The 16,692-nt window shown below is 41.7% G+C and overlaps 1 protein-coding gene across 2 annotated transcripts in view; it reads right to left on the bottom strand.

The window, feature by feature from the left end:
• Nucleotides 1–855: 855 nt before the first annotated feature.
• LOC130217559 (uncharacterized) overlaps nt 856–16,692 on the bottom strand; it is a 20,097-nt gene continuing 4,260 nt past the window's right edge. For both annotated transcript variants that reach the window (XM_056449677.1, XM_056449676.1), the window contains exons 2-3: nt 12,667–12,781; nt 856–4,723 (exon numbers count right to left, since the gene is read on the bottom strand). In XM_056449677.1, coding sequence (XP_056305652.1) covers nt 3,788–4,699 — 912 coding nt within the window. In that variant the 5' untranslated portion in view covers nt 4,700–4,723; nt 12,667–12,781 and the 3' untranslated portion in view covers nt 856–3,787. The remainder of the gene's footprint in view (nt 4,724–12,666; nt 12,782–16,692) is intronic.

Here is a 16,692-nt window from a genome sequence, read left to right on the forward strand (position 1 = left end):
AGAGTTGGAGCTAAACTGTGCAGGACACCGGCCCTCCAGGACCGAGTTTGCCCACCCCTGGTCTAAACCAAGCGGCAACCTCACACTCTCCCTCGGGAAGCCAATACGGAAGTAACTGAAACTGCAATTCATCAAAATTCCGCTAGTCCTGGCTCCATAATAGAGCAAATTGCAATTGAGCCCACTGTTAGAATGGCCGACTTTACAGCAGAAAAAAGGGTGTTTACGGCCTGGTACAAAGAACGATTTTGGGTCATATAGTTATTATTACCCTCCATGACAACTGAGGGGGGTGAATTTTTTTATAACTCATCCATTTCCTTTATATTAGGTTATATTAAGTTTGCATAATTAAGGGCGTGGCCACCTCAGCTGAATCCGGCAGATTAGCCACTGATCTCGGCATATTCGTCGTATTTTTGTTCTGTTTTATGTGGCTTTACACAGTCAGCTGCCTTTTGGACTTATTTCTTACAATTATCAGATGATATGGGGTGCTGTGTGCACTTACTGTAATTGTGCTCACAAACCATTCATGTGGTCTCCGTTTCCCATGTGAGTAAAGTTATATACTTATACACCATCTCTATAAATGTATGTTTTATTTAAGATCATTTATCATTAATATTTTTCTTTAGACCCGTAAAGCACTCCAGAATCTAACAGATTGATTAGCTGTAGGCTCTAGAACAGTCATCTGAAGCGTTGTCATGCAGTGTTATGCTGGAGTTCATCAATAGTCTTGCATTTACTAACACAGACTACAATTGAAATGTTTGGAAGTAATTCGCGTTTTCCTCCTGTAGAAAAGTGTCATAAGAACAATGCCTAGTGGCTCAATGTATTACTACAGTGTTTTAAAAGTCTAAACACTTTATTGATATAGTGTACAGGCAAGCACATGTGGTCAGAACACAAACGAGTCGCAGGTAATAAAGTATCAAGCGTTTCTCCCAAAGTAAAGTCTGTCCGCCAGGTCTAAGCAAAGTGCCAGCAGGTGTCTGTAGCTCCACTCAATCTCCGCCTCTTTGCCCTTGTTTGGTATCCCGCCGTGACGCGCGAACAAAATGGCGACGGTTGGCCGCGCCTACTTGTAGCTTCTTTTACAGTGTTCAGAAACCTATGGGTGACGTCACGGATACTCCGTCCATATATTTTACAGTCTATGGTCTAAACATGCCTGAAAACTCACGAAACTATGCGCATGCCCCAGAAGTGACGAAAATTTACGTTTGTTATAGGTTTTGGAAGTGGGTGTGGCAAAATGACTCGACAGCACCGCCTATGCACATAAGACGGACAGGCCCCCTGAGCTACATTTCACCACACACACGAAAATGCCACGCACATCAAACATGCCAAAACCTACAAAACCGTCTCTTGGAGCAAAATCTCAAACCCAACAGGAAGTATTTTTAACTTCCTCCGCCGAAAACGTGCCGTTTTTGCCATTTCCAGACGTTGTATTTTAACGAACTCCTCCTAGGAATTTAATCAGATCAACACCAAAATTGGCTTTTGTCATCTAAAGGCCTTGGCGATGTTAAATTGCGAAGCTTTAGAGTTTTCGTCAAAGGGCATGTCCATGGCAGCCTCGCAAACTTTGACGATTCGCCACGAAACAGGAAGTTGTTATAACTCAGCCATGCATTGTCAGATCTGCCTCAAAATTCACGTATTTAATAAGAGTCCTGACCGGAACACGTTTACATGCCAATGTCCAGTTACAGTTATAGTGCCACCTGCTGGCAACAGGAATTTAATTATAACTCAACCAAACAATGTCTGACCTGGCTGAAAATTCATGTTTGGTAAGATTTTTCTCCTGAAAGCATCTACATGCCAATACTGAGTCACAGTCATAGCGCCACCTGCTGACAGAAGGAAGTTTGGCTTATAACTCAGCCAAACAATGTCTGACCTGCCTGAAAATTCGCATGTTCGACAAGATTCCTCTCTTGAAGGCATCTACATGCCAATACCGAGTCACAGTCATAGCGCCACCTGCTGACAGAAGGAACTTTGGGATAAATTGGTGATTTCAGAGGCTTATTAATATATATCGGCTTAAATTATTATTGTCAGCTATTCTCTGTCATCCTGAGGCCACCGGGCGACAGTGAGCCCGGGTGCGAGGTCCCTTTCATCGCTGCTTGCAGCTTTAATTTGTTTTATTTTGGCTAGAATAAAAGTAGTTTTAATTTTTTTATACACTGTAATGACATCAGCGAATCAAAATCACGCACAGGCTCAAGAAGAAATAAAAACGTATATTGTTTATTGTAAACATCCGTCAATCTGTTAATCATTGAGTAATTGTGTATATGTACAGGTTACAGATTTTTTTTATTCAATAAAAGTCATTATTATACTCATGTCAGATCTGATCAAATCAAACTAGAAATAAAACACGGAAACCCGACATATTTTATCCCGTTTTTCAAAATGCTTCTAAATCAGAGATAAAGGGCCCTATCATACACCTGGCCCAATGCAGCGCAAGGCACGACGCAATTGTTGTTTGCTAGTTTCAGCTCGGCACAAGAGTCGTTTTGAGGTTTTGCACCATGCTGTTTAAATAGCAAATGCATTTGCGCTCAAATGTGTGCCTATAGGCGTTCTGGTCTAAAAAAGGAGGCGTGTTGAGGCGTGTAGTTGAGGAACTAAAATACAGTGTTCAATAGACCAGCTTAGAGGAGGTCTATAGTCCAGCGCAGAGCACGTTAGTTGTGCACCTCGCTTACACACTTCTTAATACACTCAGAATGTACAGCAATACGCAAATATCTTTACAAATGAAAAAGAATTAAAGGATTAAAATATTACAAAAATTATTATTTTCTAGCCTACATAAATATAAAAACCATACTTTCATGCCTTCTTCCCCTTGGGGGGGCTTTTTTAGATTATTCATGACAATTTGCTTTTGTATAATGTTTTTATTATTAGCAGTATTATTTATTATATGCATATTTATATTTGTTTTATTAAAAACAAGCTTAGATTTGTCCACCTGTCAGGTTTTAGACCATATGGGGCATAGCATGTGTATTTGGATATAACTCAGTGTTTTGACCACACTTCGTTATTATTGTTCATTTATTCGTTTACTGGAAATTAGAACTGAATTTAGAAATAGTTTTGAAACAAATCTTTATGTATAGAAAATTTAATTATGTATAGGCTAATGTAGGTCTGTGCGTACAACACGTTTCCCTATCCACGAGAGTGAAAGCGAAAGTAAAGAATGAGGAGGCTCATCTCTCATTCTCGCGCTGCAGATGCTTTCTCGCTAGTGAAGCGTTCAGTTTTTCCACTTACAAAGTCCGCCATGTAAATAGCATATGCGCTATGGCACGGCGCAACTGACTCTTAAAGGGAATATGGGAGATAAGACTCTGATTGGTTTATTCTCAAAACACGACTATACCTCATTAACAGAATAAGCTCAACCCTGTTAGACCATGCGCCACGGCGCAAAGCGGATTTTTCCGTCCTTAAAATAGCAAAAGTGGATTCTTACACGCCCTAAAGAGTATTTTTTCTTGTCGGTTTTTTTTCTTTTCAGAAAATAGACATGCACAGAGATTCCAATGAGTGTTGGGTTAAGGGATTGGGTAAGGTGTAAGGCTAAAGAAAACACAGTTTGAACAGTATAAGAAGATCAAAAAAACAAGCTGTCAAGCCATTTGAAATGTTTTACTAACTTCAGTCGAGTGAAATTGACTACAAATGATGTTACGATACTACAAATTGTTATATTTTTTTCTTTCTTAAATGTTCCAAATTATACCTGGCAGATGTCGAATTCAGAGTACTCAGAGTTGAGCTCTATGGGTGCCTGTTTTGTCTGAGCACTGAGATTCTGTCTGCAGACCAGCACACACAGCAGAGGCTCGGAAATCACTGTAAAGCTTACCAAACATAATGTCATTATCAACCAAGGATCTGGTATGGGATAGTGGAACATCACAATGAGGAACATCACACTTGGTAAATAGAGCACAAGTAATGTAACCAAAGATACAGCAAACACCGCTGCACCTGGTCTGGAGTCAGTGAAGGTGGGCGGGGCTTTGTAGATGATTTTACCTGTGGCAACCAATAAACATGCAGGTAGCAGAAATGAGCCATAAGTGAGATACCAGCACACAACACTACCAGATAAAACTACCCCAAAAACAAACATTACAGGAATAAATAGTACGATGATGGAGATGATGATGTAACAAGGCCATGAGCACATGCGAGCAGAAATCTTTGGATATTTCACAGTCAGAGCCGCCTCCAGAGCCACAAGCGACTGCAGGTGAAAGCCAATGATCTTCAGACAAGCAGATACAACCGTTATCAAGGGGTGGTCAAAAGAAACAAAAGACAGTAGATATGACACTATGTATGTATAGAGGGGCAGTTGCAGCAGGTCATTTAGGAGGAGGAGGATGATGAAGGCTGAGACCCGACCACTTGCTTTTCTCTGAAGGTGCACAGAGTAAAAAGCCCAAATCAGACACGGCAGCCCCACACACACAGCCACGATGCCGAAGATGGAGAGTCTGATTTGATTAAAATATGTATAGTGAGAAGTATGATAAGGGGGAATCATGTGATTAAAATATGAATTATTAAATATATAATCATCATAAATATAATCCCAATATGTAGTTGGGGTGGTGTTGAAGACATCATTGCTGTCCATGGTCTGCTTTTACTTCTGCACTTCCTGAAAGACACAAAAACAACTATAATCATTATAACAAAGTCTTTAAACTCTATCATTTGAAAGCTAATTTTCATATCTGTGGGCTGACTTTTTGATAGATATTAATGAGGAACAGCAATTAATTAATTTGTGACTGTCATAAAGCAAGCTCAGGCCATTACTCTGCAGCCGCAATCAACTACGCAATCTGGGCTTGACATTAACATCCAATAACTTGCCAAATGCAAGTAGATTTCAGCTTCACTCACAGCCTCTCCCACTAGCCACTTTGGCTGGTCGAAAATCATTTTTAAATTGTAGTTTTCTTAAAAGTAGGGTTCAGTAATAAGGTTGACCTTGGGGCCTGTGTGAGAGATGCTTGGGACAGTCGACAGGATTGATCAGGCCAGTGCTGGCTTGTCACTAAGTGAAGTTTAATTTATTAAACTAATTTCGAGAGGAGTGCACGCTCATGATTGACCCAGCTGGCTCATAATAGCGAATCACGATTCTCCAATCAAAAGATCCTAAGTTTCTATATATATCCTCTTTTTCTTTCTACAACTATCTTCGTCTTGAAGAAATCCCCCTCCTCCCCTTCTTCCACCTTTATCCTGAATGGGCGGCACGGCGGCCCAGCGACTAGCAAGAATTCCAATGGCTCTGGCTTCTTGCTGGAGCATCTGGCATTTCTGGGCGCAGCTGGCTTGCTCTCCCCGTGTCCCCGTGGGTTTCCCTAGGGTTCCCCAGTTTCCTCCCAAGGCCCTATATGCTCCACATTATAGACAAAAAAAACCTAAGTCTCTTTTACTAGACGTCTCGCTCTCAGGAAGTTCACCTTGGCCTCAGCTGCGGGGGAGTTTTGAGATCGTCCTGAGATCAATCTCCCCTCGCCCCGCAAAGGGACGGAGCCCTGGACTCGAGGATTCCTTAAGCTCAGGGCTCTCTCTTGGGACAGCATGCCAAACAAGCTTTTTGTAAATCTTGGAGTTAAGTGTGGACTCTTAAAAGATTAGAATTTTAGTTTATGACCGTTTCTCAACATGTGTGCAAATGTTATGTTAGAATTGAGCAGCATGACTTACAAAAATAACTGTGTTTTCATGAGCAAAAAAACTGGCGCAGTGGGTAGCACGATCGCCTCACAGCAGGAAGGTCACTGGTTCAAGCCCTGGCTGGGTCAGTTGGCATTTCTGTGTGGAGTTTGCATGTTCTCCCTGAGGGTTTCCACTGGGTGCTCTGGTTTCCCCCACAGTCCAAAGACATGCGGTGTACTTGAATTAGAGAAGCTAAATTGGCCATAGTGTATATGTGTGAATGCAAGAGTGTATGGGTGTTTCCCGGTGTTAGGTTGTAGCTGGAAGGGTATCCACTGCGTAAAACATATGCCGGATAAGTTGGCGGTTCATTCCGCTGTGGTGACCTCGATTAATAAAGGGACTAAGACAAAAAAAATGGATGGATGAATGAATGAAAATCATGCCATATATCACTGTAGTCGAACAGCTTTGCATAAACTCACTTGTGATATGCGCATGGACATGGACCATCCAAATTTGCACCTTGTACACCTGCCTTTATACTGGCAAAATATTAAGGTTTGGGTACACTGTCCAAATTTTGACAAAGTGTATATATCTCACAAATATACTACTGTGGGAGTCTGAGCAGAGGGAGAGGGGACTCCTGTAGGAGTTTGGGGAGGGGGGACTCCGGTAGAGAGAAGCTGAGTCCTGCTTATGCTGGAAAGAAAGGGAAGGTGGAGAGAGTGGTGAAGTCGTGCTTGCTGGAATGGAGTAAGTAGCGGACACTGAAATGGAAGGGGTGATGGAAAGAGTGCCAGAGTAGTGCTCATGCCAAATGGAAAGGATGGGAGGAGATTGTCCAGGAGTCGTGCTCACACTGGAAAGAAAGGGAAGGCGAAGTCGTCCTCACACTGGTAAAAAGGGAAGGTGGAGTCATCCTCACACTGGAAAGAAAGGGAAGAGGAAAGAGTGGTGGAGTCGTGCTCATGCTGGAAAGGAGGAAGAAGAAGTGAAGTCGTGCTCAAGCTGGAAGGGAAGGAAGAGGAAGTGGTGGACTCGTGCTTATGCCTGAAGGAAAAGGAATGAAGAGAAAGTGGTGGAGTCATGCTCACGCTGGAAAGAACGGGAAAGAGGAGTCACGCTTGTGCCCTTAAATGCCGGGTGCTGGATGGTGAGAGTCTGCCGAGCTTCTTTGAGATGGTATTTGCTGAGGCAGATGTAGGATTTGAAGGCATCTGATGACCGTCTTTCGAGGGTCTGTATTTGTTGTCGGGAGAGGCCTTTTTGGGCTGCTGTAGTGGCTGCACCAATTCAAAAGAAGTGACTGGAAAATGATTCTGGAGGAAAGCCTGAAAGGCGGAGGACATCTTTGAGGTGTTTCTGAAATGAAAAACGTGTTACATTGTGATTAGCATCATCAACAAAAAGAGGGGAAAGGGGGTTGGAATTGTAGGATCTCCTGAATTGCATGAACACTAGAAGAGTTTGTAAAGGATGTATGGGGGAGGGAAGGTTGAAAATATAGTTAAGATAGTCTTTCCGTGATTGATCCGTTTTGCTTTGTTTGATGAAGAAAAAAGGGTTTCTTCATCCAATAAAGCTAAATCTGAGATTGTGGGGTGGATGTTTGGGTTGAAGTTTGATGTTGTGGTGATTTCGGAGCATCTGAGGAAGCCAAAAAAGGCTAGGGTGAAAATGGTGTAGAGGGTACAGGCTCTATGGATAGACTGATAAACTTTGTGAAGGGTGTATATGCATTTGGAGAGAATGTTAAGGGTGATGGGCTGTCTGGAGTCTGGGAAGGGAAGGGTGGGCTTTTTGAGTACTTTTGATAAGAAGGTTGGTTTGGGAGTTAGCGATTGCATCAGACAGAAATCATTCATTCATTCATTTTCTTTTTGGCTTAGACCCTTTATTAATCTAGGGTCGCCACAGCGGAATGGACCGCCAACTTATTCAGCATATGTTTTACGCAGCGGATGCCCTTCCAGCTGCAACCCATCTCTGGGAAACATGCATACACACTCATACACTATGGAAAAGTTAGCCTACCCAATTCACCTGTACCACATGTCTTTGGACTGTGCGGGAAACCAGAGCGCCAAGATGAAACCCACACAAGTGCGGGGAGAACATGCAAACTCCAAACAGAAACGCCAACTGACCCAGCCAAGGCTCGAACCAGCAACCTTCTTGCTGTTATTAATTTGTGAAAAAGTTAGATTCTGCTTTCTAACTTTAATGGAACTGGATTGGATATTCTTTGTAGTGTAGAAATGAATGAGGTGATATGTAGCAGGGAAATATTGGGAAAAGGTGATTTGTAGAGGCTGTGAAAGTGTTTGAATGCATTCCAGGCTGTGAGATATGATTAGAGGGTTCTGTGGGCAACAGCCTGTAAGATGAGGGAGATGGAGGTTTCATGGAAGTTATACAGAGGATGGTTCATGGCAATGTCAGTTCTGAATAGGGAAGGACAGGAGTTCCGCTTCTTGGGTCAGCAGCCAGAATGTCTGAAAAGAGAAGTGAGAAAGTGAGTCAGCAATTAGTTTTTAATTTGCTGGGAAATTTCGGAAGGAAGCGGAAGTGAATCAGCTCCCCTAAAAAAATTCCCTGAATGATGATGCAGGGGGCGGCGATCAAATAGCTAAAGCAAAAAGAGCAACCATCCCAGAACTTAAGGAAGAATATCTATAAATTAAGCTCATTGCGACTGGATTTAGATAGAAGGATAGTATCTTCTAATCATACCTGCCAATACTCCAGTTTTTCCCGGGAGTCTCCTGTATTTCAGTACCATCTCCCATTTTGTTCTCCTGGAATTTGACTCCCTCCCCCCCGCTCCTCAGTCTTTAGTTCGCGTAACCCGCCCGTCCCCCGCTCTTCAGTCTTCAGTTCGCGCCGCACATCAACCACCAAAAACCTGGAAAGCATCCAGCATATAGCTTCAGAAAGCATATCAAAGATTTTTCGTCTACTTTTGCAGCCAAAGATTAATTGGACTGCAAAGTAGAATTGCGGGTGCTAGTGGATGCTAAAGAGATGCCAGAAATTGGGGTGGATGGGCATGATTTTAAATGTGGATGTAATGTGAACTTTAGCGAGCCAAGGACTGCGATCAGCGATTTAAATTAGAGAAATGGCCTGGTCTGTGTCATGATAATGGAGTAAGAATTTGTCTAGCGTAGTAGAGTGGCATGGTAAAGACTGGAACGGCAGATCACGCAGAAAATATTTCAGCAAACTAAAAAGACTGTTGTGGAGATCAGGCTGGTCTCTGAGGTTGGAGCAGGTGGCAGGGGTAGGTGGGAGGTATGGGCTGTGGCTTGGGAGGAATCGTAATGTTTTGAGTGTGTTGAGTGTCAGTTCAGTTTTCAGTGTTTAAGTTCAGAGTTTAGCTCACTTCAATGTGGCTTAATCACTACTGACAGTCCCAACACTGAAGAGCAAATCCAACGATGTGCAGCTCTACCGATCCCAAACCATGCAAGCTAGAGGCGACAGCGGCGAGGAAAAAAAAAAAACTTCACCAGTTGGCGAAAGTGAAGAAAAAAAACCTTGAGAGAAACCAGACTCAGTTGGGCACGACCATTTTAATTTCTCCGCTGGCCAAACGTCTTGTGCAAAGCTGCAGTCTCAGTGGCGGAGGCTGGAAGCTGGACCTCAGCGAAGACTCGTCTGTCCCTGGAGCATCACAGGAATCAGTCTCATGCTCTTCTCTCTTCCATTACCACCACAGCAGCTGCTCAGGATACGGCCTGGTCCAGGATATGGAAACCTTGGGGTCATCTCGTCGCTGGTCTTGGATCGAATCAGTGACTCTGCATAGTCTGAGGGCCTCGGGAAGAGTATCCCCAGGTGGAAATTGAGAATAAAGAGAATAATTAGCGTAGCTGCTGTTCATAGTGTATACAAACAAGATGCAGAAACCTGTGTGGAGTCCATTCATGTATCTTATAGCTAAGTGATGCACTGAGTGTATGCTTTACTAAAGAGATAGGTCTTTAATCTAGTTTTGAATTGGGAGAGTGTGTCTGAGCCTCGGACGTTATCAGGAAGGCTATTCCAGAGTTTAGGAGCCATAAATGAGAAGGCTTTACCTTCTTTAATCGACTTTGCTATTCTAGGTACTACCAGAAGGCCTGAGTTTTGAGATCTTAAAGAGCGAGTTGGATTGTAGCGAGACAGAAGCTTGGTTAGATAAACAGGAGATTAGATTATTTAAACTTTATATGTAAGAAGCAATATTTAAAATTCAGTATGAAACTTAACCAGGCAGCCAGTGTAAGAAGGATAACATTTGGGTATGATCTGATCATATTTTCTAGACCTGGTAAGAACACTGGCAGATGCATTTTGTACTAGCTGAAGTTTGTTAATAGAGGATGCTGGGCAGCCAGCAAACAGAGCATTACAGTAGTCTAGCCTAGAAATCATAAAAGCATGGACTAGCTTTTCTACATCTGAGATGGATAGCATACTTCGTAACTTAGCGATATTTCTCAGATGAAAGAAGGCAGTTTTTGTGACATGGGATATATGATGTTCAAAAGTTAAGTTACTGTCTAGTATGACACCCAGATCTTTTATAGTAGAGCTAAAACTAACTTTGTATCCCTCTTAATTGCAGGTTGAGTTGTGAGATCTGCTGTGTACAGGATTTTGTCTGAGTTTAAGAGAAGAAAATTGTTGGTCATCCAGTCTTTACCATCTTTAATACACTCAGTTAGCTTAGACAGTTCAGACGTTACATCAGGTTTAGTTGAAATATATAATTGAGTATCATCTGCATAGCAGTGAAAGCTGATCCCATGTCTTCTAATAATGTCTCCCAGGGGTAGCATGTATATTGTAAACAGCATAGGGCTTAGAACTGATCCTTGAGGCACCCCATACTTTACTGGGCTGACTTGTGAAGGCTGTCCATTATTATTCACAAATGCAGCACTAAGATCGAGTAAAACTAACAGCCAGATGCACTCTTGATCAGCAGCTAAGAGTAGATCATTGGTTATTTTCACTAATGCGGATTGCTGTTCTCTCCAGGAACAAGTTTGGTGACCCCTGCTTTAAGCGATAGGTTGGACCAACAACGTTTTGCTTTATCCCAAGTGAATGTAGTAAATCCAGAAACGCGAGTCCTAATGTATCGTTAGTGTCATCTATGTGGATGTTAAAGTCTCCTACAATTAGTATTTTATCATTTTTAAATAGTAAGTCAGAAATAAAATCAGAAAACTCTTTTAGAAAATTGACATAGGGTCCTGGGGGTCTATATAGGGTGATCAGAGCGAGAGATAACATAGGTTTTTGCATAATATCTGAAAGCATAACATTAAGCGCTAGTACTTCAAAGGAGTTAAACATAAGTCCGTTTCTCTGATTAACATTAAGAATATCACTAAAGATTGACGCGACTCCACCACCACGACCAGTTTGACGAGCCTCATGCTTATATAAGAATCCTGGAGGAGTTGCTTCATTTAAACTAATTTAGTCATTTTGTTTCAGCCAGGTTTCAGTGAGACAGAGTGCATTAAGATTGTTATCTTTTATTATTTCATTTATGATAAGTGCTTTAGGTGCTAGTGACCTGATGTTTAGGAGACCGAGCTTTACGGAATTTGTATTTTCACTTTTTACCTATTTTTCTGGTTTGATTTTTAATCGATTATTTCTGGAGCACACAGTAAGTTTATTTCTTGATCTAAAAATACGAGGAACAGTCACAGTCTCTATGGGAATGTCCTGATGTTGGTTGGTAGATGCTTAGAGAGGGTGGACTGGAGAAGCAGTCTAGAGGAAGTGTGTCTGGGGGCGTGGCTTCTTCAGGTTGTTGTTGTTTTTGATGGTCCAGGTTGTTTGTTATCTGGTGGGGAGAGAATAGGTTGAGGGTATGAAGCATCGCGTGAGCTGGTGGTCCGGGAGGTTCCTCTTGATAGTGGAGTGGAAGATGTGGAGTCCATTGTGATGGTGGAGTAGAGTTTAAGGAGGTCCGATTTATTGAAGTGGCATGGAGCGGTGATGAAGCCATTGCAAAGGTTTGGGCAGAGTTTGTTGACGGTGGATTTATGGTCAGTTACAGAGCAGTGGGGCAATTAGAGGAACTTGGATGCGGGATTAGTGTTGACAACAGCTATGTGGCTGAAGCTCTCCTTAGTTATGTGCCATGCGTTTTCAGACGCTACTGAAAAAAACAGCTTAAACCAGCCTAGGCTGGTTGGCTGGTTTTAGCTGGTTGACCAGCCTGGTTTTAGAGGGGTTTTGGCCATTTCCAGGCTGGTTTCCAGCCATTTCCAGCCTGGTCTTAGCTGGTCATTTTCCAGCCTGACCAGCTAAGACCAGGCTGGAAATGACTGGAAACCAGCCTGGAAGTGGCCAAAACCCCTCTAAATCCAGCCTGGTTGATCAGCTAAAACCAGCCGACCAGCCTAGGCTAGTTTAGGCTGTTTTTTTCAGTAGGGGATGCAGAGATGCTGCATGACTTACAGGTTAAAAACTATCATGCTTCATTTTGTGCCATATCATAGTTTGGGAGAGATTAAATGTCCACAGAATTAAAGCTTGGCATGCAACCATGCGCCATTCATTCACAAACATCTTTAGAAGTTTACAACAATGGCAAAGATTCACAAAACACATAGGAAATCTGTAGGAAATGCTTGTAAACTTTGTTCTGAGTTCAGTTTTTAGTTTTATATTGAATTTGTTTTTTTTATTTCTACATAAAGATCACAGACTGAAAGTTAAAGCAACGTCAGCAGTTTTTTAGCAGTATACAAATACTCTAATGAGAATTTGTTGACATGTAGTTTCAATGAAACTTATTGTCAACAAAAAGCACTAGGGGCCATCAAAATAAAGTGTTACCATTCAACATTTGCATTGATTATTCAGTGAGGTTATGATTAAGAGCAGCAGTTCAGCGTAGAGTCTTACTTGTGTTTGTGTTGGGGTTCCTTCAGTGGCGTTGTTCACTGATAGAAGTTTCTCAGGTTCACCAGTGCTCTGTTGATGTATCTGAAGCGATAACTCAGCAGTTGGTGAGCGTTGGCTAGATAAGGGATACAAACAGTTTGAGACTTAATTTTGGTGGGCAAAGTTCAAGTCATGGACATGGTTTTGCAGCAAAAGTTAATGTCTGTACTGGAATGGCTGAATATATCACTTTGCTCAGACATTACAACTGAAATCACGGTTGCCAGATACACAAAAACTTTCCATTTTTTTCCAATAACAACTCAAAACCTCAATCAAGTTAAAAGTAGAAACAATCGCCAATCAATATCCCAATCATCTAGGATAACCACAACCCCAGAATATTGATTTCTGTCACCGGTTCAGTCCCCAGCATTCCCCTCGCTCGCCAGCAGAGGTCTTCCTCCCCTAAGTTTTGAACTGCCTCCAAACTACATGTCCCAGAACCCTGCTGATTAGTAAGCCTGAAATCCAGCTAGCACCATATACACTTCTTTCCCCCTGTTCAGTGCAGTGCTGTTTTGCCCTGCTAACATCACTGAGCATTTTCCCTCTTGTACTTTCTCTGTTGCCAACTTGAACTGCCTTGATGTTATTGGATCGTTCACCGCTTGCCTTTTGAATTCTGCCTGTTCATCACCTTCAATTGTTTTCTGTCAGCCCATGACCTCTGATTATAGCATGTCTAAACACACTACCATGATTATAGCACGTTTAGACATTTACCCCTGCATTCCACCAGATTGTTTTCAGCATGAGAGAGTTAATCTCTTGTGCTTATACTGGTGTGAATCACTACTCCTGTATCCTACTTTTTTCCTATAAAAAGCTGTGAATGGGTCATTCAATCTACAGTCGCACAATAAAATTTAACTCAAAAGAGGAAGAACAGGGGACATTAGCTGTCATGTTCTCTAACAATCTGTCAGATAGAGAAATAAAAAATAGGATCTTTTCTCACAGCAAATTCGTCAGTGTACATTTTACACCCCATATGAGTCCCACCAGCCAAGTGTCCAGGTTACACTTTCAAAAGTGTTGAATATATACACTTCCTCAGTGTAAAATATTTCACACGTACAGTGTAAAAATGCACACCACATTAAACCTTTTTAACACCTGCAGGGCAAATTATCCAGTGTACATATAACTTCACAAGTGGTAAATGACACTCTCTTCTGGTGTATATAAGAGTCCCACCAGCCCAGTGTATAAGTTACACTTTAAAAAGGGTTGAACATATTAAGCAGTAGGGCTGTGCAATTAATCACAATCGGAAAAAAAACGCGATTTAAGCACATGCAATTTTTAAATCGCAAAAGGCTGCAATTTTATCTATTAATTAATTTCAAATTTTATTCAGAATATGTTCTTGAGCGCATAATTTTAATATGTTAACCAATTAAGGGTGTCACGATCGAAATTCATGCTTAATCTCGATTATCGAATCAAAAAATGGAATTGTCAATGCTGCAACGCCCCTATGTCACGTCAGCAGCAGCTTGACTTGCCAAGCGTAAAAAAACTCACGCATGCGCGTCAACCTAACAGCTACAACAGCCACGAGACAGCATGGCAACTGCAGACGCAGGAGACCCATCGAAAGAAATTGAACCCCCTCCTCTTTCAATGAAGTCGCCGTTGTGGAAGTATTTTGGATTTCCAGTGAGTTATGTTGACCACGTTCGTGTTGTCGACAGAAAAAACACAGTTTGCAAGCTCTGCAATGTGCATATACCACATTATTCCACCGGCAGCACGACTAACATGGCCGGGCATCTCCGCAGGCACCACAAAAACATAGATGTATCTGTTAAACCGACAAGTGTAACACAAACTACTCTCCCGTCTTCATTTGGAATAAAACTTCCAAGCAACTCAACATGTGCAAAGGCAATTACAAGCGCGATAGGAGTATTTATAGCTGCGGACATGCGACCTTATTCAGTGATAGAAAACTCAGGTTTTCAGCATTTAATTAACGTGCTAGAACCGCGCTACGAAATGCCATGTAGAACGCATCTCACAGCTACGGTGATGCCCACCATGTACAATAATGTGAAGCAGAACGTCATTAAAGTGTCATCAGTTACAAAAGAAATTTTAGATGGCATGTTATTTTGTTTAAGTTTCCAACTGACTGCAGATATAAGTTATTGTTACATTATATTGTTAATAAACATTTTATATTTGACAATGTAGTGTGTGGTACATTGTGAACAAAGGTCAGATGTTATTATATTGCATATACGTCTTAAAATGGCATAGCTTGTGCTTTTAAAATTTTTTTTGTTAAAAATCGAGAATCGAATCGAATCGTGACTTTAGAATCGAAAATGTAATCGAATCGAGGATTTGGAGAATCGTGACACCCCTATAACCAATCAGAGCTGACGAAGCTCACCGGGCAATTACAGCTAAGCTGAGCGGGAGAAAGATGTTAACCAGCTCCCTCCGCGCACGACGAAGTTGAGAGGGAGAACCGAATAGGCGAGCAGGAGGAAAGAACATAAAATACTGATGCAGGTCAAAATAAAAATTATTTGGTGCCAAAGAGAAATTCAACGACAGTCGTTTGGGAGTATTTTGGATTCAGGAGAGAGGATGTGTCACAGGGCAAGGTCATTTGCAAGACTTGTGAAATTATTATTCCAACAAAATCTAGCAATAGTATAAATATGTTCCAACACTTAAAACAGCGTCATAAAAAAAGCTGCATGATCAACGCATGTAGACAAAGTCCATCGAAGAAAACAAAAGCACACATTAAAGCCAGCCCAAACAGACTGAACAAGTATCCATTGTTCAAGCATTTGCAACCGCCGTGCCTTATGAGAAAGGGTCAAAACGGCACAGAAATTATTGATACGATTAGTTTTGTTATGCACTTCTTGTGCACTTAATGCATTTTATGTAGCTTGTTTGAACCAAGCGGCAACCTCCTGCTCTCCCTCGAGAAGCCAATACGGAAGTAACAGAAACTGCAATTCATCAAAATTCCGCTAGTCCTGGCTCCATAATAGAGCAAATTTTAATTGAGCCCACTGTTAGAATGGCCGACTTTACAGCAGAAAAAAAGGTGTTTACAGCCTGGTACAAAGAACGATTTTGGTTCATATAGCTATTATTACCCTCCATGACAACTGTGAGGGGGGTGAATTTTTTATAACTCATCCATTTCCTTTATATTAGGTTATATTAAGTTTGCATAATTAAGGGCGTGGCCACTTGAGTGACAGCTAGGTCTCGCTGGTCGCCGTCACTTCACCTGAGCTGAATCCGGCAGATTAGCCACTGATCTCGGCATATTCATCGTATTTTTGTTCTGTTTTATGTGGCTTTACACAGTCAGCTGCCTTTTGGACTTATTTCTTACAATTATCAGATGATATGGGATGCTGTGTGCACTTAATTGTGCTCACAAACCATTTACGTGGCCTCCGTTTCCCATGTGAGTAAAGTTATATACTTGTATACCATCTCTATAAATGTATTTGTTTTATTTAAGATCATTTATCATTAATATTTTTCTTTAGACCCGTAAAGCACTCCAGAATGTGACAGATTGATTAGCTGTAGACTCTAGAACAGTCATCTGAAGCGTTATCATACAGTGTTATGCTGGATTTCATCAATAGTCTTGGATTTACTAACACAGACTATATCTGAAGTGTTTTGAAGTATTTTGCGTTTTCCTCCTGTAGAAAAATGTCATAAGAGCAATGTTTAGTGGCTCAATGTATTACTACAGTGTTTTTAAAAGTCTAAACACTTTATTGATATAGTGTACAGCCAAGCACATGTGGTCAGAACACAAAAGAGTCGCAGGTAATAAAGTATCAAGCGTTTCTCCCAAAGTAAAGTCTGTCTGCCAGGTCTAAACAAAGTGCCAGCAGGTGTCTGTAGCTCCGCTCACTCTCCGCCTCTTTGGCCTTGTTTGGTATCCCACCATGGGTGCGATGATGCGCGAACAAAATGGCGACGGTT

Source organism: Danio aesculapii, chromosome 23 (assembly GCF_903798145.1).
Source record: "Danio aesculapii chromosome 23, fDanAes4.1, whole genome shotgun sequence".
Taxonomy (NCBI): Eukaryota; Metazoa; Chordata; class Actinopteri; order Cypriniformes; family Danionidae; genus Danio; species Danio aesculapii.